Source organism: Vigna umbellata, chromosome 8 (assembly GCF_029865625.1).
Source record: "Vigna umbellata cultivar VRB3 chromosome 8, Vumbellata_1.0, whole genome shotgun sequence".
In the NCBI taxonomy this organism is placed as follows: domain Eukaryota; kingdom Viridiplantae; phylum Streptophyta; class Magnoliopsida; order Fabales; family Fabaceae; genus Vigna; species Vigna umbellata.
In genome coordinates, this window is record NC_142172.1 from 28,975,815 (window position 1) to 29,001,860 (window position 26,046).

At 35.1% G+C, this 26,046-nt stretch overlaps 3 protein-coding genes and 1 non-coding gene across 4 annotated transcripts; all 4 read left to right on the forward strand.

The window, feature by feature from the left end:
* Positions 1-799: 799 nt before the first annotated feature.
* Positions 800-8,214, forward strand: LOC148194403 (uncharacterized). The gene is made up of 2 exons (XM_088095927.1): positions 800-1,967; positions 7,953-8,214. Exons 1-2 carry the CDS (start codon positions 800-802, stop codon positions 8,024-8,026), a joined length of 1,242 nt encoding a protein of 413 aa, XP_087952053.1. The 3' UTR covers positions 8,027-8,214.
* A 2,919-nt stretch (positions 8,215-11,133) lies between these two features.
* On the forward strand, positions 11,134-12,463 carry LOC124823161 (large ribosomal subunit protein uL14x/uL14z/uL14y). Its single transcript, XM_047295325.2, has 3 exons — positions 11,134-11,466; positions 11,896-11,937; positions 12,163-12,463. Exons 1-3 carry the CDS (start codon positions 11,169-11,171, stop codon positions 12,243-12,245), a joined length of 423 nt encoding a protein of 140 aa, XP_047151281.1. The 5' UTR covers positions 11,134-11,168; the 3' UTR covers positions 12,246-12,463.
* LOC124823165 (small nucleolar RNA snoR137) lies at positions 11,525-11,670 on the forward strand. The gene has a single exon (XR_007027621.1). It is a non-coding gene; the product is annotated as a small nucleolar RNA snoR137 (small nucleolar RNA).
* Positions 12,464-15,446: 2,983 nt separating the features above from the next.
* LOC148194404 (uncharacterized) lies at positions 15,447-16,596 on the forward strand. The gene has a single exon (XM_088097621.1). It carries the CDS (start codon positions 16,194-16,196, stop codon positions 16,461-16,463), a length of 270 nt encoding a protein of 89 aa, XP_087953747.1. The 5' UTR covers positions 15,447-16,193; the 3' UTR covers positions 16,464-16,596.
* The last annotated feature ends 9,450 nt before the right edge of the window (positions 16,597-26,046 follow it).

The following is a 26,046-nucleotide window of genomic DNA, read 5'->3' on the forward strand; positions in this document are numbered from 1 at the left end:
AGATTTCATACAGTCCGGACAGTCAGTCGTGTTGAGTTTTATTTTGTACATGCGTTAAATTATGTGATGTATGATGAATGCGTACGTTGATATGTATGTGTGAAATGAACTGTTTGCTAGAAATTATATGTTGATGTATGAGTTAAATTACGTAAGCTTACCCTTTCGTTTTCCTTGTGTTGTCCATTGTACTTGTACGTCCGTCTTGTCATTGCAATGATCATCCGTGTGGGTGTGAGCAGAGGGAGATGAGCGTTTGAAAGAAGCATTGAATGAAGAGAGCCTGGTTGATGTTGAAGTGAAGATCGAGCAGTGAGATCGCTCGGCCAGTATTGTATTTAGTTGAATTGAGTGGTCGTTCGACCATCTCTTGTTTTCTTTTGAGTTAATTCGATCGTTCGGTAATTATCCTGTGTAAACCGTTCGGTCAGGTTTCTTGTACGTTTATCTTAAATTTGTAAAACCCTTATGTGTGGCGTGCGACTTTTGCACATTCGTCCGTTATGTTGGATTTGTACTCAAGGACGTTCGTCCTTGAGCGTTCGTTCAGGTTTTATTTTGTTTTTAGTTGGAAAACTGTATTGAAATATTATTAAATGTGATTTTCTGATTTTATGGTTTTGACTGTAATTTTGGGATGTCACATTAGTGGTATCAGAGCAGTTTTGTTCTTTTAAGGACACTGTAGGTTATGAGTACACTGGTTTTCGCTGTGTGCTTAAATTGCGTTTAATGAGTTATTTTCAACTCTTTGAACAGGATTAACGTTCGTTTCTTTTCTCTGTTTCTCAGAGAACCAATGGCACCTAGACTTCCTCCTCCTCCTCCACCACAGACCAATGAACATGATGTGCCCAACAACACCAGGTTGTTAGAATCAATGATCGAAAAACTACAAGAGCAGAATGCTATTTTGATGCAGCAGAACGCGACTGCTTCACAAAATCTCGAAGCTGCTCGCGCCAATTCTGAAATGACTCAGAGACAACTAATGGAGATTCTTGCAGCTACTAGGGGTACGCCGGGAGCATCTGCTTCAAACACTACTCATCAGGCTGAGTGGAGTTTGGAGAACTTTTTGCAGCATCGTCCTGCAAAGTTTGATGGGAAATGCCTTCCTGACGGAGCTGATCAGTGGATACGGGACATGGAACAGATCTATGATGCCAAGGATTGTCCAAACGATCGAAGACTGGCATTCACTGAATATTTATTGACTGGAGAGGCCAGTCATTGGTGGTCGACTGCGAAGATGATACTAGCAGAATCTCACAGCCCTATTTCCTGGAAAGTCTTCAAGGAAAAGTTTTATGAGGAGTATTTCCCGGATAGTGTTCGATTCGGCAAAGAGGTGGAATTTCTCCAGTTGGTACAAGGTAATATGTCTGTTTCAGAGTACACCAACAGGTTCAAACATCTGGTTCGCTTTAATACCCTTGCCACCAGTGAGGTGTGGCAGTGCAGGAAGTTTGAAAATGGACTGAGAAGTGATCTTAAGGTATTGATATCCAGCCTCTGCATTAAGTCCTTTCCTGTTATGATTGAGCGAGCAAAAGTGTTGGAGAAAAATATGGCTGAAGCAGAACGTCAGAAGAAGCAGCAACAACCAACTAGAGGGCCGATCATGTCCAGGCCGAATATGAATCGGGACAGGTTGCCGTATGCTCGTCCAGCACAACCATCTAATTCTCAGGCTATGGTTGTTGCCGGACAATCTGGACAGCACGGATCAGTCAAGTGTTTCCAATGTGGAGGACCACATTACCGGTCTTCATGCCCTCAGTTATTGGGAGCAAAGTCCTGCACTCGTTGTGGAAGGAATGGTCACACAGAGCGCGACTGTAATATGGGCGGACGAGCGCCAATGAGGCCGCCAAATGCTGGAAGAATGCAACAGGGAAGGGGTGGACGAGCACAGGCTGTTGGTAGAGTTTATGCGATCACGGCCACGGAAGCTGCCAGTTCAGGTACGCTCGTCACTGGTACTTGCTTATTACATGGAATGCCTGTTTGTGTGTTGTATGATTCGGGGGCAACACACTCCTTCATTTCGAAGGCGTGTGTTGAGAAATTGGGATTAGCCGAACGCGAGATGCAGTTCGACTTGGTAGTATCAACCCCAGCAGCGGGTGAGGTTAGGACGTCTACTGTATGTGTTAAATGTCCTATAGAGGTTGAAGGGCGTAACTATAAGGTAAACCTCATCTGCCTACCCCTAAAGGATTTAGAAGTAATCCTAGGAATGGATTGGTTGGCTGCCAATCGCATTCTTATTGACTGTGGTGCAAAGGAATTGGTATTCCCGGACGAGTACGAAGTAGAGCTATCAGTAACGCTTGGTCAGCTAAAGGAAGACATCGTGGATGGTGCTAGTTGTTTTCTGATCATGACGCATTCGGACGAACGACTTGAAGGTTTGAATCATGAGCGATCGCCCAGTAATTCAAGTGGAGAACAATCAGTTGTGGATGAATTCCCCGATGTATTTCCTGATGAAGTGCCTGGATTACCTCCTCCACGCGAGGTAGAATTTACTATCGACCTAGTGTCGAATGCCGGACCTATCTCTATTGCACCATATCGGATGTCGCCAGCGGAGTTAGCTGAACTCAAGGAACAGATAGAAGAGTTAATTAATAAGCAGTTTATCAGACCAAGCGCATCACCTTGGGGAGCGCCAGTACTCTTAGTGAAGAAGAAGGATGGCAGTTCTCGTCTCTGTATTGATTACAGGCAGTTAAACAAGCTGACTATCAAGAACAAGTATCCTTTGCCTCGGATTGACGACCTGCTGGATCAATTACATGGCGCGACCATATTTTCAAAGATTGATTTACGGTCGGGATACCATCAGATTCGGGTGAAGGAAGAAGACATCCAGAAGACAGCTTTCCGATCTCGTTATGGACACTACGAGTATGTAGTGATGCCATTCGGTGTGACAAACGCCCCAGCAATATTCATGGACTACATGAATCGTATCTTCAGGCCGTATCTTGATAAGTTTGTGGTTGTATTCATTGATGATATTCTTGTCTACTCCAAGAGCTATGAAGAGCATGAGGATCACTTGAGGATCGTTCTAGGCGTGCTAAGGGAAAAGGAGTTATATGCCAAATTCTCTAAATGTGAATTTTGGATGAAGGAAGTGCCATTTTTGGGACACGTGGTTTCAGCTGAAGGAATCTCAGTGGATCCGGCTAAAGTACGAGCAGTGTTGGAATGGGAGAGTCCACGTTCGGTAACTGAAATTCGCAGCTTTGTGGGACTCGCAGGCTACTATAGACGGTTCATTGAAGGGTTTTCCAAAATAGTGGCTCCGCTTACTCAGCTGACCAGAAAGGATCAACCGTTCGCTTGGACCGATCGGTGTGAAGAAAGTTTCAAGGAATTGAAGAATAAGTTAACAAGCGCCCCAGTATTAGTCATACCTGACACGGCTAAACCCTTCGTGGTATATTGTGACGCGTCTCATCAGGGTTTGGGCTGTGTACTTATGCAAGAAAAGAGGGTGGTTGCGTATGCTTCTCGACAACTGAAGGTTCATGAGAAGAACTACCCAACTCACGACTTGGAATTAGCAGCGGTCGTCTTTGCTTTGAAAATCTGGAGGCACTACTTGTATGGATCGACATTTCAAGTGTTCAGTGATCACAAGAGTCTCAAGTACCTGTTTGATCAGAAGGAGCTAATATGCGACAGAGACGTTGGCTTGAGTTCTTGAAGGACTACGACTTTGAACTACTCTATCACCCGGGAAAAGCAAATGTTGTAGCAGACGCCTTAAGCAGAAAGGTAGTTCACGTCTCCTCCATGATGGTCCGAGAGTTAAGTTTGGTAGAAAGCTTTAGAGATCTAAGGTTACAGTTCGACTTGCAACCGAATATTATTAAATGTTGTACTCTTAGAATCTCCAGTGATGTATACGACCGGATCAGAGAGAAGCAGCGAGAAGATGAAGAGTTGGTGAAGATATTGAACGCACTCGGTACAGATCAGGCCAAGGAGTTTAACACTGGAACTGATGGTCTTCTACGCTACATGGATAGAACGTGCATTCCGAATGATGGCGAGTTGAAAAGAATCATTCTTGAGGAAGGACATCACAGCCGCCTTAGCATACACCCTGGTATGACTAAGATGTATCAAGACCTCAAGAACTCATTCTGGTGGCCAGGAATGAAGAGTGATGTTGCACGTTTTGTGGCATCTTGTTTAACGTGCCAACGAGCCAAAGCTGAACATCAGAGACCTGGCGGTCTACTTCAGCAGTTAGAGATTCCAGAATGGAAGTGGGACAGTATTGCGATGGACTTCGTGACTCACTTACCTCGAACGGTCAGAAATCATGATTCCGTATGGGTAATTGTGGATCGACTGACGAAGAGTGCTCATTTCCTAGCAGTCAATCTAAAGATGTCAATGACGAACCTGGCTAAGCTTTATATCCAAGAAATTGTTCGCCTGCATGGAGTTCCATCCAGCATTGTTTCAGACCGAGACACGAGGTTTACTTCTCGGTTCTGGCGATCATTACAAAGTGAGCTCGGTAGTAAACTTCAAATGAGTTCGGCCTATCATCCTCAGACAGACGGTCAGTCCGAGAGAACCATTCAGACGCTTGAAGACTTATTGAGGGCGTGTGTCCTAGATCACATGGGCGTCTGGGATGAAGTCTTGCCTTTAGTGGAGTTCACATACAACAACAGTTTTCAAGCCAGTATAGGAATGGCTCCTTTCGAGGCTCTGTACGGGAGAAGATGCCGAACGCCCTTGTGTTGGTTTCAGGAAGGGGAAAAGGTATTAACAGGACCAGAGCTCATTCAGCAGACGACTGAGAAGGTGAAGTTAATTCAAGAGAGGCTGAAGACGTCCAGGAGTCGACAGAAATCCTACGCTGACAAGAGGAGAAGACCCTTGGAGTTCGATGCAGGAGATCATGTCTTTCTTAGACTACATCCGACCACTGGTGTAGGGAGAGCCATCCGACCAAAGAAGTTATCTCCCAAGTTCATCGGACCTTATCAGATCTTGAGGAAGATTGGACCAGTTGCGTACGAGTTGTCCTTGCCGCCTCAGTTATCAAACTTGCATCCAGTCTTTCACGTTTCTCAACTCCGTAAGTACGTATCCGATCCTTCTCATGTATTGGAGTTGGAGAACATTCGTCTTCGTCAAGATCGTACGTTGGAAATGCAGCCGGTACGCATTGAAGATAGCGACACCAAGTACTACAAGAAGAAAGCCGTCAGATTGGTGAAAGTCGTCTGGGACGAGAAGACGGGCGACTCCACTTGGGAAGTGGAAGATGCTATGAAAGATTTGTATCCCCATCTGTTCGAGACTCTGTCCTAATTTTCGAGGACGAAAATTTTTGTAGTTGGGGGGAATGTGAGGACTGAAAAAAAAAAAAAAAAAAAAAAAAAAAAAAAAAAAAAACGTGCGTCCACGTGGCGGCAGGAGAGCGCGCCACGTCAGTAGTGTACATGGCCGACAACAATGCCCGACAGCCACTGACGGACGCCAGCCGCCACACGTCCGGGTGAGTCAGCAACGTCAGTGGAGTGCCGACTGAGCGAGCGTTCGGCGTGGTGGATTACACGTGGCGAGCGCAGAGTGGACGTCCGGTAGTGGGGAACAGTGGGTCGGCCAACTGAACGAGCGTCGGCGATGGTGGAAGACGCGTGGCAACAGTACAGTGGCCGACCGTCCAGAGTGGGTTGGTGTAGTGCGTCCGGCCGAGCGCGCACTGGTATAGTGGAGACGTACGTTCGGCTGAGTGGAGCACTCACCTCTTAATTTAATTCTGATAGATCTCTCTCTTCACCCTCTTTCCTTCAGTTTCTCAGATTCAATTCTCTCCTCCTTCTCTCTTCACTCTCTGCACCCTTCTCTCTCTAAGAAACCACCACTGCACCTCCTCCATTCCACACTCCGGCAAGATTGAAGGACGCTCGGCGTAGGAGTTCCAGAGAGAACGTTCGACTGGTGAAGCTGGTAGGTTCTCCCTTCCTCTCTGACGTTCGTCCTTAGCTGTGTTTGAGTTGTACGTTCGTATTTCTTAGAGTAGAGCGGTTCTGATTTTTCATTATTGGGGTTCGTCTGAACAGTGGATTAACGAGCGCTTGTTATCGGAATTTGAGTAGAGAATCTGTGAACGTTCGTCATTTCCGGGTAAGGGAAGCTTACTTAATTTAACTGTTTTGTTGTATGTGTGGGTGTGAACGTTCGTTATTTTACTGTATAGATGCATGATGAATGATGAAATGATGGTATGAACGTTCGTTATTTCACTGTATGATGTTGCCATGACTGATTTGCATGAACGTTCGTTATTTTGAAAGTATGAGAATATTATATGTTGATTTGGATGCATGAACGTTCGTTACTTGGATGAAATGAAATATATGAAAGTACATGATATGAATCGTATGAAAAAAATGAGATTTTCTTTATGTGAACGAGTGAAACTATGAGAAAGGAACTGGAAATGAAAAATGGATTGTAAGAGGACTTTATGAACATGTACGTTCGTACTGAACAGTCATTTACCGTTCGGTTTTCCCCTAATAAAAGGTTTGAAATGTTGATCCTGTCATTTTAATAAATCCCTGTTTGAGGACGAACGTCCTCGTCCTAAATTGCCATGCTTGAGCGTTCGGCCAAGCACTGTTTTGATCTTCTCTTTGTAATTCTCATGATATTTTACGTTCGTTACTGGGACGGTCTCTGACCGTTCGGTGTTTGTTGGTCAACATGATAAATTCCCTGGTTGAGGACGAGCGTCCTCACCCTAGAATGCTCTGTTTGAGCGTTCGGTTTGGCATTGTAGAAACGTTGTACGTCTGATAAACTTCCCTCTTTTTGTACTTGTATATATATACGTAGCAGTGCATATTTCCGTTCGTATTACTTCTCCAAACTTCTCTTAGTTTATTTTCAAGACTTATCAATCTGAGTTACTGGACGTTCGGTCTTACACCAGACGTTCGCCCAGAATAGCGTTCGGTCTTACACCGGACGATTGTACTGGAAGGCGTTCGGTCTTACACTGAACGTACGCTCAAAGTGTCGTTCGGTCTCCAACTGAGCGTTCGTCCTAATAGTGCTCGGTCTCCAACTGAGCGTTCGTCCTAATAGTGCTCTTCTTTGAATTGAGCGTTCGTCCGAATAGTGCTCGGTATCGTTTTGAGCGCTCGTTCTCTTCTCCCACTAAATAGCGTTCGTCCAATGAACAGTACTATTGGAATTTTCTGCAGATTTTAACGTTCGGTCTTCGTTCCGAACGAGCGTCTTTTGGTCTCACTTACAGCGTTCGTCCTCGGTCTTTGAGGACAGAACGTTCGGCTTTTGGTGATTTGGTTATGAATGATGAAAATGATTATGGATTGATGAATAATGAATGATGAACAGTATTTGCGATGATATGAAAGTTATGAATATTGAACGAGCGTTCCAGGCAGGAGCGACTCATGGTTGAATGTTGAAAGTTGTAAAGTATGACTGTGGATAGTTAATGCTGGCTGTTCATCCTGATGTTCCGTGAGTGCTCGTTCTCAAGTAGAGGACGCACGTCATGCGTGGGAACGGCAGGAGGTCCTTAGTCCACAAGTTAACATGGGCGACGTAAGAACGGACTAACCTCGGGTGGCAGCTGATGAGGATGCCAGTTACCACACCACCCGGGTGCGTGAACGCCTGTAACTACGCAGATTTCATACAGTCCGGACAGTCAGTCGTGTTGAGTTTTATTTTGTACATGCGTTAAATTATGTGATGTATGATGAATGCGTACGTTGATATGTATGTGTGAAATGAACTGTTTGCTAGAAATTATATGTTGATGTATGAGTTAAATTACGTAAGCTTACCCTTTCGTTTTCCTTGTGTTGTCCATTGTACTTGTACGTCCGTCTTGTCATTGCAATGATCATCCGTGTGGGTGTGAGCAGAGGGAGATGAGCGTTTGAAAGAAGCATTGAATGAAGAGAGCCTGGTTGATGTTGAAGTGAAGATCGAGCAGTGAGATCGCTCGGCCAGTATTGTATTTAGTTGAATTGAGTGGTCGTTCGACCATCTCTTGTTTTCTTTTGAGTTAATTCGATCGTTCGGTAATTATCCTGTGTAAACCGTTCGGTCAGGTTTCTTGTACGTTTATCTTAAATTTGTAAAACCCTTATGTGTGGCGTGCGACTTTTGCACATTCGTCCGTTATGTTGGATTTGTACTCAAGGACGTTCGTCCTTGAGCGTTCGTTCAGGTTTTATTTTGTTTTTAGTTGGAAAACTGTATTGAAATATTATTAAATGTGATTTTCTGATTTTATGGTTTTGACTGTAATTTTGGGATGTCACACTTATTATGTTATTTTTATTAAAATTGACAATTTTATTAATGTGAAATGAAATATAAATAGTGTAACGAAAAACATCAACAATTTTAAATTAAATAAGTTGAATAATATAATTTCTTAATATTCAAATATATATATATATAATTAAATAAGTTGAATAATATAATTTCTTAATATTCAAATATATATATATATATATATATATATATATATATATTAATTCAATGTGACTTGTTCTAAATTAAATACTTAATTTATATATATTTTTAATTGTTGATGAGAAAAAATATTTCTTAGTTTCAATTTAGTATAGATTTTAAAGTTACTTTAAAAATATTTTTAGAAATATTTAATAAAATTGTTAATTTTAATAAAAATATCAAAATAAGATATAAAAGACAATTTTTTGTTTTAATTTGAAGAGAAATGACATTGTTTTATTTCTAACAAAAAATAAATTAAATAAAAAACTAAAAACTAAATTGAGATTTTATCAAGTGATATTGTCATGTCAGATATGAGATAACTTTGAAGTAACACATCAACAACAGAATTCTAAAAATAATAAAAGATTAAAAAAACCTTAACTTGTGGTATTGATTTTATCTGTATTTAGAAGTGGATATAATTAACTAAATTATAGTTAATTATATTTTTAATAAATTAAAAAACTAAACTATTTAATATAATATCTAATTGTATTTTTATGTATAAATAATTTAAATTGAGAAATGAAATATTTTTACAATTTTTAAAATAGACAAACTTTTAAATGTAATTAGTACATTTAAATACGTCTATTTCTTTAAATATACAAAAATCTATTCAACTTTTAAAAATAAATAAAAGTATTGAAAAAGTTAATTTTTTAACAAATTTAAAACGTTACTACATAATAATATATTTTTTTTAAAAAAATATAAATTTCATTTATATAACAAAACTAGGGTAGAAGACCATTCATCATAAATATGACATATTTCATTTTAAGGACAATAAATAAAACATAATAAGAATAATGTAGTGAAAAAATAATAATTTCGTTGATTTTGTTTTAACTCAATTAATAGTTAGTTAAAATGATTAGAACATGTTTAATATTTAGTAATTAATATATGTTTTAATAAAAAGATTATTAATGTTAATATTCAATTAACTTTACAATAATCTCAATTCTACTAATGAAAAGGTTAATTGAAGGATATTTTCATATAAAAGTTAAGGGTGTTGCTCCCTCCACCACCACAGCCTTCTCCCTCTACCTCCCTTTACTATTTTGCCCCTCAGTAAAATTTTATTTTTAGAATTATTGTTTTTTAATTTTACTCATTTATAACATATTTCACTGATAACCTACGTAGTTCCTTGTATGAGTAAAATATTTTTCTGCAAAGCTCAGTGATCGTGAAAAGAATTATCAAGCAATCTTCCTCTTGCTTTCGGTGCAGTATGTGGTGCAGTGCGTTTGTGGTGTAATGTGCTTGTCGTGATTCCTCTCCAGGTACGTAGTCATAATCCTTCCAATAATCCTAAACCCTAAACCCTTCCAATAATCTTTCCAATAATCCTTTAACCCTAAAACGTAAAATGAAAACGAAGCCTAAACGGATGACATCCTTCAACGGATGTCAACATCCGTTTAAGGCAAAACGGATGTCGACATCCGTTTCGCCTTAAACGGATGTTGACATCCGTTTCGCCTTAAACGGATGTTGACATCCGTTGAAGGATGTCATCCGTTTAAGCTTTGTTTTAATTTTATGTTTCTGTTATTATTTTATTAGATATTTTAATATTTTGATTTATTATTTTTGAATATCTTTTTAATGTATTTTAATAATGTATATTTATATTAGTTTATATTTAAATATTAAAATATTAAAATAATAAAATAATAAAAATAAAAAATTTTAACTTTAAGGATATAATTGGAATTAAAGATAATTGGGGAGGTGGAGGGAGAAGGCTGTGGAGGTGGAGGGAGTAACACCCAAAAGTTAATTCTTATTTCAATTAGCATAAACATCTGTGACCATTAGTTAAGATCAAATACATGTCTAATTACCTCAATCATTAATCAAGTTAAAATAAAACTAACCAAATTAATTATTTTGTACTAAAAATACCTTTTTATTCTTAAAAACAAACTGTGTCGCATATTGTATCGATTATTTACCCTATGATTTGAGGCCTAACGAGTTGACCACCAACTTTTTTTAAAATAAAAATGAATATAAAAATATTTTAAAAAATATTTTTAGTGTATTTGTAGATGATATATAATAATATTTTAACCTAAATAATTCCTTACAAATTAAATTTCAATTATTATTATAAAAGAGAATAGTTAAACACGTAAAGATAATAACCACTTTATTTTATTCACTTAAAAGACACTAAATAATCAATTAAGTGTCAGCGTGAGAGAGAGTATGTGTTAATTTAATAGTTTACAAAATTAATTTTTAAATAGATTACAATGATAAATTTTGAAATTTTCAAGATTTTTTTTTATAAATGTGTGTGTTGTGCTAATATTTAAAAATTTTACAAAATTAATATTTAGATAGATTATAATGAGAATAAAATTTGAAATTTTAAAGATTTTTGTTTTTATAAATATTAAAGAAAACTATAATAGTATGGAAAAATGCAGAGTAAATTACAACTGCGAAAAGAATGTTCGGAATGTGTGTTTGTTGAGCCCAACATGAAAAGAAGCCCAGCCCATGCAAAACCTAAAACCCTATTCGTGTCACACATATATAGAGGGATACTTTCGTGCTAGAAGCCATAGTGAGAGAGCGAGAGAGAGATGTCGAAGAGAGGGCGCGGAGGATCGGCGGGGAACAAGTTCCGCATGTCGCTGGGTCTCCCAGTGGCGGCGACGGTGAACTGCGCCGACAACACGGGGGCGAAGAACCTCTACATCATCTCCGTGAAAGGGATCAAAGGTCGCTTGAATCGTCTTCCTTCGGCATGCGTTGGCGACATGGTCATGGCCACCGTGAAAAAGGGGAAGCCCGATCTCAGGAAGAAGGTGTTGCCAGCTGTCATTGTTCGCCAGCGCAAGCCCTGGCGCCGAAAGGATGGCGTTTACATGTACTTTGAAGGTACCTTCATTCCAATCATTCTCCCTATTTCACGTCTTATAATCTATTTTCGTTATGTGTTGCTTCTGCGTTTATACTACGATGAGTGCCCCTTTTCGCGATTGGGCTTTCGCACTGGGAAGCATATAGATGTGAATTGCCAGTTTTAAACAGCATGATGTAATCTTTTTCTTTGCGTTGTGTTACCTGTCTTCTGGTAAATCCTTTCCTTTAACTATAAATTTCTGCGACGTTTATTTTATGATGTCTATCGAGTTCTTAGATATAGTGAATGTTTTGTATGCACTCATTGTGGTTTAACCCTTTCAATGACTTTTTTAATTTAAGTTTTAAGATTTGTTGGAATTTTATTGTTCAGGTTTGTTTCTTACTTTTTGTGTTTAACTGGGTTATATATTCTTATGGTATCTTCATTTTATGTTTTTGCAGATAATGCCGGTGTTATTGTCAATCCCAAGGGAGAAATGAAAGGTATAGTTTTTTCGTTTTATGTTGCGTTTCCATGATAACAAAATGCACTTCGTGTTAGACTGGTGTGAGCATGCAGCCACGGATATTTATAGGTTTCTAAAGGAAGAAAAAGCAAGTTAGAGTAGTTTGTGTTTGACATTCAACTTTTTATGGTTTTCTTGTTTGCAATTGATCTTTGTTGATGTTTGAACTTGTAGTAAATTTTGTTCACTCTTGAAATTCTAGGTTCTGCTATCACTGGCCCTATAGGAAAGGAGTGCGCTGATCTGTGGCCAAGGATTGCTAGTGCAGCCAATGCGATCGTTTGAGTTGGAATTCCTAAGTGAACTGTTTTTTCCTCCGCGTACAACTTAAATTTGCCTAAGATTTTGTTTTAACTTGAAATTGGATTGGAAATGATACAGTTTTATTATCATATCGTAAATTGTCAGCCAGAAACCTTTGGAAGAGAAGAGACTAATTGGTAGTTGAAAGTTTTGTTTTTGTTTCTCGATTTAATTTTAATGTGTTAATCTGTTATGCTTTATACGTGTGACCTGTTGTTTGTGCTTCAGTTCATCATTGTGTTGACTTAGTATTAGTTGCGGAACTAAATATGATTGATATTAATTGGATGTAAAACACTAATAAATTTGTCTGTCAATTTCACATTTCTGGTAATGTGAAATGTGAATAGGTAGACTGAATAGGTAGTTTACGACTATAGATATAGTTTAAGTACATGTAATGTATTTATTCTAATATTTCAGATATGAAGATAGAAAGTTTGAGGTTCGTTATTATGTTTGAGTAGTTTGGGGGATATTTTAGGTTGTACGAAATGTCATTTAAATATTTCAAACTAGGTTTACTTGTTTAATAGGTTATGCCTGCTATACGGTTTGATAAAATTTATTAGAAAATTCAAAGCTTAAACATGAACTCGTATTATAATACATGGCACTTTTTACTATGTCTAAGTTTTTTAAAATGTCTTTTAGATATTTTATAGTCAGCAATACTTAGCTTTTAACTTACATTAAAAGAAGTCCCCATTTAGTTTATGCCTATTTAAAATTCTTGGACTTTGGGTTTTGTTGGTTACGGGTAGGTTAAACGCTATACTTTTTTTCTATGTTGTCGCCTCTTTATAGTAATATTAATTAATGTTTTCTATCGTATAATAAGTTGGAGTATCAGTACAATTAGTTCAATTAAACTAATAATGTTTATAATATTTAAATGTTCTTGATGTTTTCGTTATGTTTTAAGGGAAGAGTCTTTAATAGTAGTGTTTATAAGCCTCACTCATTTAAATCTAATATTTGTTATTAAAAATGTGAATCAGTAATATTTTTATTTATTAATGCTATAAGAAAAAATCATTTCATTCCTTTTTGTTATAAATTTTGAACAAAATGTGAAATTTATTAAAATTCCTGTTCCCGTCCAAGACACTATTTTTCATGATATTCTCTTTGATTGATGTTTTGAATTCTCTTGTTCTTTTATCCTTTAAACATTATCTTTATATCGTTAATTTAATGCCAACAACATTAATTTCGTTAATAAAAACTTATTTCATTTTAATAGTGGTTAAAATGTTTCTACAGAGTAAAGCTATCATTGTACAAAATTTTTTAATTTCTACAAGATTGGAAATTAACAAACATTGTATCAATGCGTAATTTGAATGTGACCTTGGGTGATAAGAAACTTTAATTTAAATTTATATTATTGTTTTGATTTTTATATTTATGTTTTTACTTTGATTTGGTTGTTATATTTCTTTTAATTGAATTTCTATTTAAAAAAATCAATTGAAAAACTCAATTGATATAAATTTAATGGAAGGAATTAAAATAAAAATTGAAATGAAATTAAATTTAAATGAGAATAATATTATTAATTAAGTATATTTTAAGAAACGTTAAATGGAATTAATAAGACATTGAATTATTTATTACGAACATAATGAAGTGTGGATTACATGTTATTTTCTCTCTTTTTCTCGTATTCAATGTATCTTCTTTTCTATTTGTAATTTTAAAATTTAATAATTAGATACTGTGGCTTTAGTTTTAAAATAGTTTTTAACGGTGCTTTTCTTAAAATATATTACTTTAAAGTAAAAGTTTTCGGAACTAATGTAAAAATAACAAAATGATAATTTCTAATGAGATTTAAAACCCAAATGAACAAAGTGAGACTTTTAAATATAAAAAATCATTGCAGAATTAGCCTAGGTTACATTTAACTTGTGACATTGCAATCGGAAAAGAATACTACTAAGCTCTATTTTTCGTTGGTATTTTTGTTTATGAAACATGTACTTTATACTAATGTGTTATAAATAAATACTTTTGAATATATAAATTTTATCAAAGTTAAAAGTTATATAGTAAATAAGTATATGTAAAGTTTTGAACTAAAAGTTATTAGATAATATAATAATTGGAAGTTATACATTTGATCTCCCTTTATTGAATTGTATTGTATTGAATATGTTAAAAAATATTGTGAATATTTTTTCCTACACCTCCCCAGTTTTTTTTTTAAACTACTCTTAGGTAAATATTTTTTACTTTTACCATTTAGTTATTTACTTTAATTTAAAATGTTAAATCACTTCTCCTTTTCACTCGTCGCACCCCACCCCACCCTCACAGATTTCATTTTTCTTTCTCTCTTCAACCAAGTTCTTGCGGCACCACACAAGAGAGAATGAGATTAGAATGCTATTGAGGGTTGTGGGGTGTATATGATGGGGACCAATTATTGAAGTGGTTGAAAGTTAAAAAATTAGATGAAGCTTTTTTGCCTGTTGGTTAAATTCTTCTGTGAGGGACAATTGTAGAATGGGGTGGTAGAGGAAGAAACCTGGGGTGGTGTAGGAAAAAACCCTCCAACAATTTAGTTTGGGCCTTTTGCCCTCCTTGAAATCAAAACAAAAAGAAAAGTAACTATGTCCTTTCATTTGTTGCCTCCTTTAATAGAGGATTTTTACTCACTCCACAACCACACGGAATCTGTGGCCTCCATTAAACTACGATGTCATCCAAATTTCTTAACCCCAAAAATACTATTTTTCTTTATCTTATACAGAAAATAGACCCTTTTTACCACATTTTTTCTCATCCATACCTATACCTACAAATTTGTAAAAGTAAACATGAGTTTCGGTAGCTTTATTACAAATATTGTTTCACTTCATGCATTCATTTTTTTAGCATCCATACCATATTAGCTGACTAGAAGATGGATTCGATTGAACGAATGCTAAGTACCTATTGTCATTTTAACTCCTATTGTCAAGGTTTGTTTGACCATATATTATAATGTGATACATTCTTTCTTCAATTCCATCTCACATCAACATGTTGGTGAGTTTTACTTCAACAAGAGGCAATAAATCTCTAGCACTGTCCATCAATCTCAATCTGATTGCATTGCTTAACTAAGATTCTAACAAACTCCTTTCAGTAACTCATATCTGCCATAACTACTTTTGATTCTGAAATTCTGCATCACTGATATGGTGACTCGAGGAAGGAAATTTCACAACCAGAAACTACTTTGGAGTAACCTTATCACATACTCTGAATACCAACTTTATGTGGAACTTTGACGAATTATCCACATGAATGTCGATATTCTCTGCTTTCAAACTTTCACTTTTGATAAAGGTTTGAATTCTAAAAGCAAAAGTAGGATTTAATTTGTGAATAGAAAAACGGAAGAGGAATATCTTTTCTATGCTTTACTTTGGCAAGACACGAACACCTTTTAACGTAAATTACATACATTTTTTTCCAAGTATACCTTTTGATGCGTGTAAGCATGTCAGCACAATATGATCTGTCCCTACAATGTGAGTCGGAAGAAAAAGGTTGGTGAAATTCTGATCTGGCTACGTAGGAATTGCGTGTAGCTTTATGTGTGTGATTCTAGTAAACAACATCGTAGAACCATCCTAGGAAACTTAGAGTAAAACACAAGATAATCACAATGATGCAACTGAACAACTCTTCACAAGATTGTTCTTAAAAAGGTTCTATCTTTGGAGCCTTGAACACACCCCATCGATGTTACATCACTGATAGGAACACCCTTTAATCCATTAAACATGATGGGACCATTGTGACTGTGGAAAGGTAGAAAAGTAAAGTTTGATGACTGTTGATGATAATGTTTTCCATCCACCACACATGACAAAGTGGTTCTTTCTATAACATAAAAGCCTCACAGATTATCACATATCACACAGCACAAGCAGAATGAAAGTCTCACAGAAGGATCAGTTCGTCAAGTTTCATAGGAAAACAAGAGTTACATCTTCGGTTACACTTGGTAGCGTTCAAAGACTTGGGTGTTTTCCTCCATCATGCATTTTCAGACAAGTTTATCACAAGTTGAAGAATCGATTCAAGCAAGCTTTGATTTGGAAAAGAACGACTCCACAGTATAGCTATGATTTTCGAAGCTATTCTCTCAACTTTGATGATGGCCTTTCAAATCAACATATGCCACCTCGTTTTTCTTCATGATTTTCTCTCCTCTCTTCAGTGTTCAATAAATTTATCTGTAACAGTTTCTTCTTTGTTGTATTATCTCTATAGATAACATGCTCCTCAAATTGCATAATTGTAAATTAACTCTTCTCATACTTGTTTTTCATCATCAACCTTCTTCGATCCTGTTTTGATATTTCGCTTTCAAATATGGGCAGAGATCTGAACATTAACACACCAAAATATCCAAAATCATCAATACTTCAGTTTTTCAAGGGAAACATCGTTTTCACACACACTATCGTTTGTTAGATTTTTTGCATCTTAGAGTTTAAGTTATTCAAAATCAAATAAACTATCCATAAACAATTACTAACATGATTTAATTAGTAATTTATCTTCTATATTTAAATTTTAATCTCTTCTCATTCTATGTATTTTTTTTAAAACCTTAATTTTATTAATTTTGTTGAGAAACAGGTATCGATGAAACTTCCATATTAAATAAAAATAATATATAAATATGAAAGATTTATTAATCCATTACTTAAAGATTTATTAATTTATTATTTTAAAATTTTTGGTAAAAAATAATATATTGTAGTTGGACTTGGATCTTAGATCCAACAACTCAATTTATCATCTATTTTTTATAAAAAAATTTAATGTAAATTTTTTTTGTTGAAATTACGTCATGTAAGACATTTGAATATGTCACTAATAAAATTGGGGTCATTTGAATATTTTTTTCTTGGCTTAAATGCTTTTAAGTGAAAAACAAATATAAAGATAAAAACAAATAAAAAGTTTGTTTGTTATTCTGTAAGAGAGATAGTAAGCCAAAATCTCTGCCACTGATCACGGTTCATTAGATTGAACAAACAACCATTTTAATTTGTTATATAGTTATAATATTGTTTTGTTATATTGGTTTATAAATATTATTTTTGAAAGTGTAATTCATCCCTAACATTAATTCTTAAAAAAACAAATTACGTGATTTAAATGGCCAAATTAGCAATCTAAAAATTAGAATGTTAATAAAAGTTAACTTAAACAACCGAAATTTAAAAAAAATCTATTCAGGATAGTGATGTATTCCATAGATCTAGAACAAGCATCATACAAACATTTTTTTTTTCAGATGACTTTAGATAAATAATTTCAACAGTTAGGTGAAAAACTAATTAAGAATATTTTAACACATTATAATTTATAATATATAATACATGCATAGTTGAGTTATTCTGTCTAACATGAAATGATGAGCAAGTGCATTATTATAGTTGTTGGTGTGAGATTATCACAATTCATAAAGAAAGAGTATTATTACATGTCATTTAGAATTTTAAATTTCAGTGAGTGAAGGTCAAAATTCACACATTAACAATAATTTGACTCTATGTCATTTAATTATCCCATTAATCATCTCAAAGTTTTTCAATGGCATATGGATCAATTTTGTTTGGTAATATGTCTTGGTGAGTTTTTATTTTCTTTTTTCAGATAATATAAACTGTATTTATAATTAAAATTCATCAAGTGTTTGTTATGTTAAATCTACAAACAAATTTACACACATGAAAGAAAAAAGAAGATAGTATTAGGTACCAACCACCATAATGTTATAATGTTTATGAAGTTTGAGTTTTATTAATAAAACCTTGGTTACGCAGTTAAAAAGGAGCATCACAGTAAGTACATATTATATATGCTATCCAACGACTATGATCAATAAATATAAAATGATAATTACAATTTGGTTCCAATTGTAATTAAAAGGTAATTAATTTCACGAGTAAAAGATTGTTTTTTATTAAAAAACACTTTTGATTTAGTTTGGTTTTAGATTAATATAAAAATTAAACAAACTAAATCAATATCGTCTGTATCAGTTTAAATTAATCTTATTTTACAATTGTAAAACATTTTTATAAAAATTGTAAAATTAATTTTATGATTTTGTTATTATAATTTTTTTAAACATTTTTACAAAAATATAAAATTATAAAATATAAGTATAATATATTTTTAAAATACAACAAAACTACATGACATATTTCGATATTAAGTACAATAACAACAACAAAACTATTTAATATTTAATTCTAGTTTTGTTTGAAAATTAATATGATTAAATATGTGTTTGTTCTTTTTAATTGTCATATGCACTAGCCTTTGTATCCGTGTTTCGGTGCAATGCACGAGTATTTTTTTAATAATATTTAATATTTTATAATAATAATAATAATTTGTAAAATTATTTACTCACATATATATATATATATATATATATATATATATATATATATATATATATATATATATATATATATATATATTTATGATTATTTGAAATATATACTTTTACTTTGATGATTTTATCTTAACTTTTGTTATGTAAAAATAAGGTTTAATACATAATTTGATTCCTATTTCTAGGAGTTTGATTCAAAGTAATTCTACTTTTTAAAAAAGTTTAGTAAGACTTCATATTTCGTTAAAAATTGTTCAATCCGGTTTTTTTTCTCACGTCGTTAAAAACATAACGGTGCAAATGTCATGTCATCATCACCATCTCCAGACGAACCCTAATTTCTCTCCAAGAAACCCTAGTCGTCGCACCATCCAGCACCGTCACCGCCATCCTCGCAGGCAGTCGTCCTCTCCAACACATCACGCGCCACCACCAAAGCGTATTCTCCCTTCTGTTGTACCTCAGTCACCTTCGCATCTCATCTTCGTTCTCACGCCACCACCCAACGCGATCCCTTGTTATGCCGCGACCACCAATCTTCACCATTTTCACCCTTGCACCAGCCAAATCATCGTCGAGCCAGCAACACTGCCGTCCAGTCTCCACCACAGAATCGTTCACCACTAACGACCAGCTGTTGCAGATCATAAATCACCATTCTTCTCCACCACTAATCGCGTCGCTGTTTGCCTCCACCTGCAACCACAATCAGACCTGCAAGCAAACCGTGGAGCCCTAGGATTTCTCGCGTTCTTGTCGCATAGCTTTGGTGGTGGCGTGTGATGCATTGGAGAGGACGGCTGCCGGCGAGGATGGCAGTGACGGCGCTGGATGGTGCGGCGGCTAGGGTTTCTTGGAGAGAAATTAGGGGGTTTGCCTAGAGATGGTAATGATGACGTGGCAGGGACTTTTTTTTTAAATTAAAAAATCATTTAAGTCCACCTATTAACGTGTGCCACTTGCTTATGAGATGCCACAGTGGCATTTGCATCGTTATGTTTTTAACGGCGTGAGCGGAAAGGACCGGATTAAACATTTTTTAACGAAATATGGGATCTTACTGAACTTTTTTAAAAGGTAGGATTACTTTGAACCAAACCCCTAAAAGTAGGGAGCAAATGATGTATTAAACCTAAAAATATGAGGAACCGTAACTATATAACAAATGTTCGTGTAACGATTTAAGATAAACGTAACAATTTGGTACAAAGAAAAAATATATTTAAGATACCGAAACTGAAACTAAAAGTTTACTTTTGAAGAACATATATTTTAAGTTTAATCATTTTCGAGGTCCGCATAATCCTTTCAAACAGGTCTTTGTATAATTTTTTATTTCAATTAGGTCCATGTTCATGTAAAATTGAATCAATTAAAACTTTACCGTTAATTGGACTAGACAACTTTAAAATTTCTGTCTCGTGGCATGGTGATTGCGCAAATGTTAACTACGTGACATAGAAAGCTCGATTACATGTAATTTACAAATGAAAAAGAATTGGGATTTCATTAAATCCATAAATTCGAATAGGATGTCTTCTTCGAACAGGATGTCGAATGACTATTCTTACCGGGCTTCTCCACCTTCAATCACTACGTCACCCTCACCTACGTCGTCGGCGAGATAAACCGCTGCCAGACCATCATTGTGCTTACCATCGACAATGGCGCCGTGAATGGCCTCCTCGACAAGCACCTCACCCTCCCCACCCTAAAAAACGTCCTCTCCCTCCACATCCTCGTCGACTACTTTTCACCCAATAATTATGGTTTTCTTCATCATTCATATAACTATTCACAATTACTTTTAATCCTCCAATTAGGCATGACAACACCATTTTCAGTGATTATTTTATTCCTTTTAAGAAGGGCATGAGAGAATTGAGGGAAGGTGAAGCAAATTCTGATTCCAATCAAACTACTCCCTCAATCTTTCATCTGCAATCTATCAACACCCAATTTTACAGAGGAAAAACTTGGGAAAAGCGGGGCAAAAGATTCTCATATTTATTATCCCCAGTATTTTCCTTGAACCCAGCATCATTCACTTCATTTCCTTCCACCCTTATCACAAGAAAAAAAAACAAAATCCATTTTCCATGACTATCAGACTAATTAACCTATCCCGGACCAATGCTCAAACAAATTCACCATCATCCATTTTCTGAAAGTCATTATTATCTGCACTCAAGTCATTGACTAACAAATTCTAATTCATGATTCATCATCTTTCACCTGCAAGTTTAATTAAATAAATAAAAAAAGAGATCTCCAAGACCCATGAAATTTACCATTACCAAGGTTTTCACACAAAGAACTTTTCTTTTATAACAAGCAATCAAGTATACAAAGAAGAATCAAGAGCATAGGAAGGTGGCGTTAATGGCACAATCGTGAGATCCATGGTGTCACGGTGGCTCTCCGTGTGTGTAGCAGATGATGGAGAAATTGAGTTACCACGAAGAATGAAGGCGCCTCCGACATGGTTAAGGTCGTCGACAGTGTTCATGGCTTTGATCGGTGGCAAGGGTGGCGGCTGGCTGGAAACTTGCTGGCCCTAGCGGTGGTCATGGAGGATCTACCAGGAAGGGTAGATCTTTTTGCTTGTTCTGTTTCTATTTTCTTTTGTTTTATCTATTTATTTAGGGATTTAATGAAATCCTAATTCTTTTCCATTTCTACTTTACACATCCACGTAATGCGAGCTTTTTATGCCATGTGCTTAACAATTGCGCAGTCACCATGCCACAACACAACAAATTTAACGCCATCCAGTCCAATTAACGACAAGGTTCCAATTGACTCAATTTTACAGGAATAAGGACCTAATTGAGATAAAAAAACATACGAAAACCTATTTGAGACGATTATGAAAAAACAAAGACCTCAAAAATGATTAAACCTATATTTTATGTACAGTCTTGAACATTCAACTTCAGATAATAACTTGATATGGAAGAAGGACTTGTAGTCCACATAGTTATAATTACTACAAATGAAGATGATAGTGATATAATATATATTTCATTGTTATAATCTGTATTATTGAACTTCTATCATGATATATGAATTAAATACGAAGTACATGACATTAACCTGAAAAGTCTTAATGTTCGAACCAATGGAACAATTAAATTATCTATTCAAACATACCAAGAAGTTTAAATATTGATGAATTTCATTCATTTGTCGTTTATGGGAATTTCAAAAGTTAAATATTATAAACATAAGATAAAATTGAAACAAAAATTACAATTAGAAGAAAGTGTATACATGAATTGTATTGTAAAATGTGGTAGGTTTCTAAAGATTTTCAAAATTTTCTTTGTAGATTATAATGCTAATATTTCCATCTTTGTCTAGAATTAGTATTTTCAATCTTTTCTTTATTTTGATTCTAAAAACAACCACATATAATTTTACATGTGTGAATATTGAACGTAGAAGATAGAGTCCCACTTTTGAAAACCTTGATTCTTATTGATTGTCATTGTAAACCAAAATGATATTGGAAATTGTCTTCTTTGAAACTTAAAAGGTAATCCTGAATCAAAAGTGTTCTTACCAGACTTTGGAGCGTGATCTTATGACAGGTGGCATGATTTAAGGAATGCATATGTGTGCTCCAATGGGTTGAAAAGTGGGGGAAGATCCACATGCAAAAGAATCTCTGATGCTCAAGTTAGTGAGATAGTAAGAGATTGAAATCTTTACGTATGAAAAAAGTAAGTATAAGTTTAAGTATGTTTTTCCTGATGAAATGCATGTGTATTTATAGGATTTTGAGGTCCTATGCCATTTATGTGGTTTAAATAAGGAATATGTATATCAGACAGAGACTATTTAAAGATATTTAATGGTTGCTTGAAGGATAATAAAAATTAACAAGATTTTAGTAATAGACCCTTGTTAGGCCATGCTGCTTAACATATTTGGGTCGTGTATGTACATAAGCTCTTTAGCCTCGAAAGTTTTATTTATTCATAGGGATGCTCATGATTGGTCGTTATGGTCTTGCTCTACCGACTTTGTAGAGTTTTCAAGTGGATTAGCCATTCAACCGAGTTCATATATCTTTTTGACCATTCGGTTGGGCTTGCAAGTGGATTGATCATTCGGGCGAGCTCTTATATCTTTTGACCATTTGATTGAGGTCTGATATTTTTTACCATTCGTCGAGCTTGTACGTGGATTGGCTGTTCAGTCGAACTTGTAGGTGGATTAGCCATTTGGTCAAGCTTGCTTGTAAATGGGTCATTCGGCTAGGCTCGTTCAAAAGCCATTGTGAAAGAATAACCCTTCCATCTTGTGTTGTTGACTTAAGCAAGCTTTATACAAGACTGGCGGCTTGGGTAAGTTCAAGTTGGTGTTGTCGGTTTGGGTAGGTTCAAGTTTTTGACATAACCAGTCTTGGTTTGAAAGTCTCCTACTTTTGGGAAGCCCAACCACTTTCCTAATCTACATGTCTGCCAAGATGTCCAATGGAATACTAAGAGTTCATTGATTCCACATCTTGGTGTGGTTTGCGATGTCTGTGCTGATCGAGCTCTCGTTCGAAGTTACGAGGTTATCCTTGACTTTCTCCCACTTTGTGCCAGGTTGACTTGTTCTTCTAATATCTTTGAGCTTGGTGTTAAGGAGATTGACTCTGACTTCCATTGGGCTGACGGGCTATGCTACATTTGAGCTTGATGTTGAGGGAATCGACTTTGGCTTCCATAAGATCCTGACTGTGCTAGCGGGTTGTGTTGCCTTTGTGTTCGGCATTGAGGAAATCGACTCTAAGCTAGCGGGTTGTGTTCTCTTCGAGAATTACGAGGGCCCTCCTCATGGTAATCGTGCCAAGATTGAGAAGGTGATTTATCATGCTTCATGTTGATCAACTTTTATTGAAGCTCTTGGAGTTTGTGAAGGTCAACCTGTCTTTAGGTGCATAGGTTTTCAAGTTTGGCATCATAATGTCTGCGCTGTTTGTTGTTCTGTTTGATGAGCACTTGCACTTGCTGTTGGAGGGGTCATCATTAGGTCGGATTCCATCTCGGGGGAATGTTGGACCTAGCTTCGGATGGTGACCATGGGTAAATGAGACTAGGGAAAATTTGTACCATGGCCCCACGATGGGCTCCAAATGTTCTTACTGGATTTTGGAGCACAACCTTCTAACATATGGCATGATTGGAAGAATCTAGATGTGTGCTCCCGCAGGTTGAAAAATGGGGGAAGATTCACTTATAAAAGACTCTTTGATGCTCAAATTAGTAAGAGAGTGAGATCTTTATGTATAAGAAAAGTAAGTATGAGTTTCAATATATTTTTTCTTATAAAATGCTTGTGTATTGATAGGATCTCAGACCCTATGTCATTTATATGGTCTAAATAAGGAATATGTTTCTTAGAGACAAGCTATTAAAGGGTATTTAATGGTTGTTTAAAGGATAATAAAAACTATCAAGATTTTAGTAATGGACCCTTGTTAGACCGTGTTGCTTGACGTATTTGGGTCGGGTATGTACAAGAATGAACTAAATTCATTCTTGGTATAAAAATCTTGTTACCAATGTTTTTCCTTGTGATGAAAGTAGCAAATATCACATTTTTACCTAACTTGTTAACTTGCAATCTTGTGTTATTATAAAGACCTTTTATCATATCAATATTTCTTAGAAGCATTATGGGTACACCTACTTTCAACTTCAATCAACGATTCGGTATGCTTGAACATTTAACTTCATTCAATAAATCACTTAACTTAAATTTCTTGGTCATCATTTGATTGGTAAGGTGTGTCAAAGTTTAAACAAGTTATTTTCTCTGTACTTATGAAACATAACATGAAGTCATTAACTTGTTCTATAGACTCAATTGTTGGACAAAGTATTGCTCCATCATCAAAGAATCCAGGAGACATCATATTCACCACAAATTGAGGATACACAAATTTAACCAATGATAATATAGGTGATACAATGTTTTCAATCAAATGATCTTTTGATATTTCAAGAATGCCTTGGTCATTTTCATTTAGATCCATTTGTCCATCTCCAATTTTCAAAATCCAATATGCAAGTTCTTTTATATCTCCTAACATTTCAATTATAGCAACACTTAGTCTCATGTTCTTGGTAAATTTTAAGACTTTGCAACCTTTCAATAAGTCAAAATAGTTTATTGCTAATTTCATGACATCATATTTGCATCTTTTTTTACAACATAGGCAACATTCTATCAAATGCTTCAAAGTAGAATCTCTTCATATCGGTGTTTCTTCTCATATAATCAATTTTGTTTTCATTAGAAACTTAGCACGAAAACTATCTTAAATTGCAAGTTAAATCTTCATTTATGAAGAGGGTATATAAATAGTAAAATATGTTGTTTTTTCACCGAAGAATTATAAAGAAACAATTCCACTTTTGGTACGTGTTTGACTCTACCTTTAACAATATAGTCTTATCCATCAATATACCAAAATAGTCTGGAAGAAGAGTAGAAGTATCCTAATGAAAAAACAAATTTGAAATTAGTAAGTAGAAATATGTAAATATCAGCAGTTTGGTTTTTATTTAAATTTTTCATGACATTTAAGTGTAGTTACATCAAGATAAAAAGAACAAAAGTGGTTGAGCCCGTGTCATCAATAACACAAACTTTGATCTTATACCTAAATCGAAGATTTAGAAATAACGTAATAATTACATAAGTATACTCAGTTTCATAAAATAATAGAAATAATAAAATTTAAAAATTTATCGTAGTACCGTGACATGACTTTAATCACATTCTTGTTACATTTTTTGAGAAAAAAAAATCTGATTCAGGATAAATTGTATTGTTAGATACACACGTTGAATACTACCCATCCTCATCCACAATATGTTTGATCATTTCCAACACTACAAATGTTGTTGCCCAAAAATTACAGGTCAATCATACATAAATTCAGGGAAAATGGACAAAAAATCAAAGGTATAATTAGCTCCTTGCAGTTCTTTAAACCTTGTATTGTAGTTCTAGGATTGATTTTTAGAAAAACATAATGAATGTTGTGTTTCAAAGCAGAACCAGACAACTACTGAGGGTGTGTCGGTACTCTAAGACATCCTATACAATTTTTATCAACAACAAAATAAAGATCAGAAAACAAAAAATCTAAAAATCTAAAAAAAAAAGAAATAGAAAATCAAAATTATTAAGGACAAATTGAAGCTTGTTGTTACATTTTTTTTTTCAATTCATTAGCCTGTTCTGATTGTATATAAATAATGTTTTTCATTTTTCATTGTGTGTTATACTTGTAGCGTTCATATAATAGTCTTTTTCTAATAGGTTTACGTATACTCCAAAGTTTATAGACACGGTGCT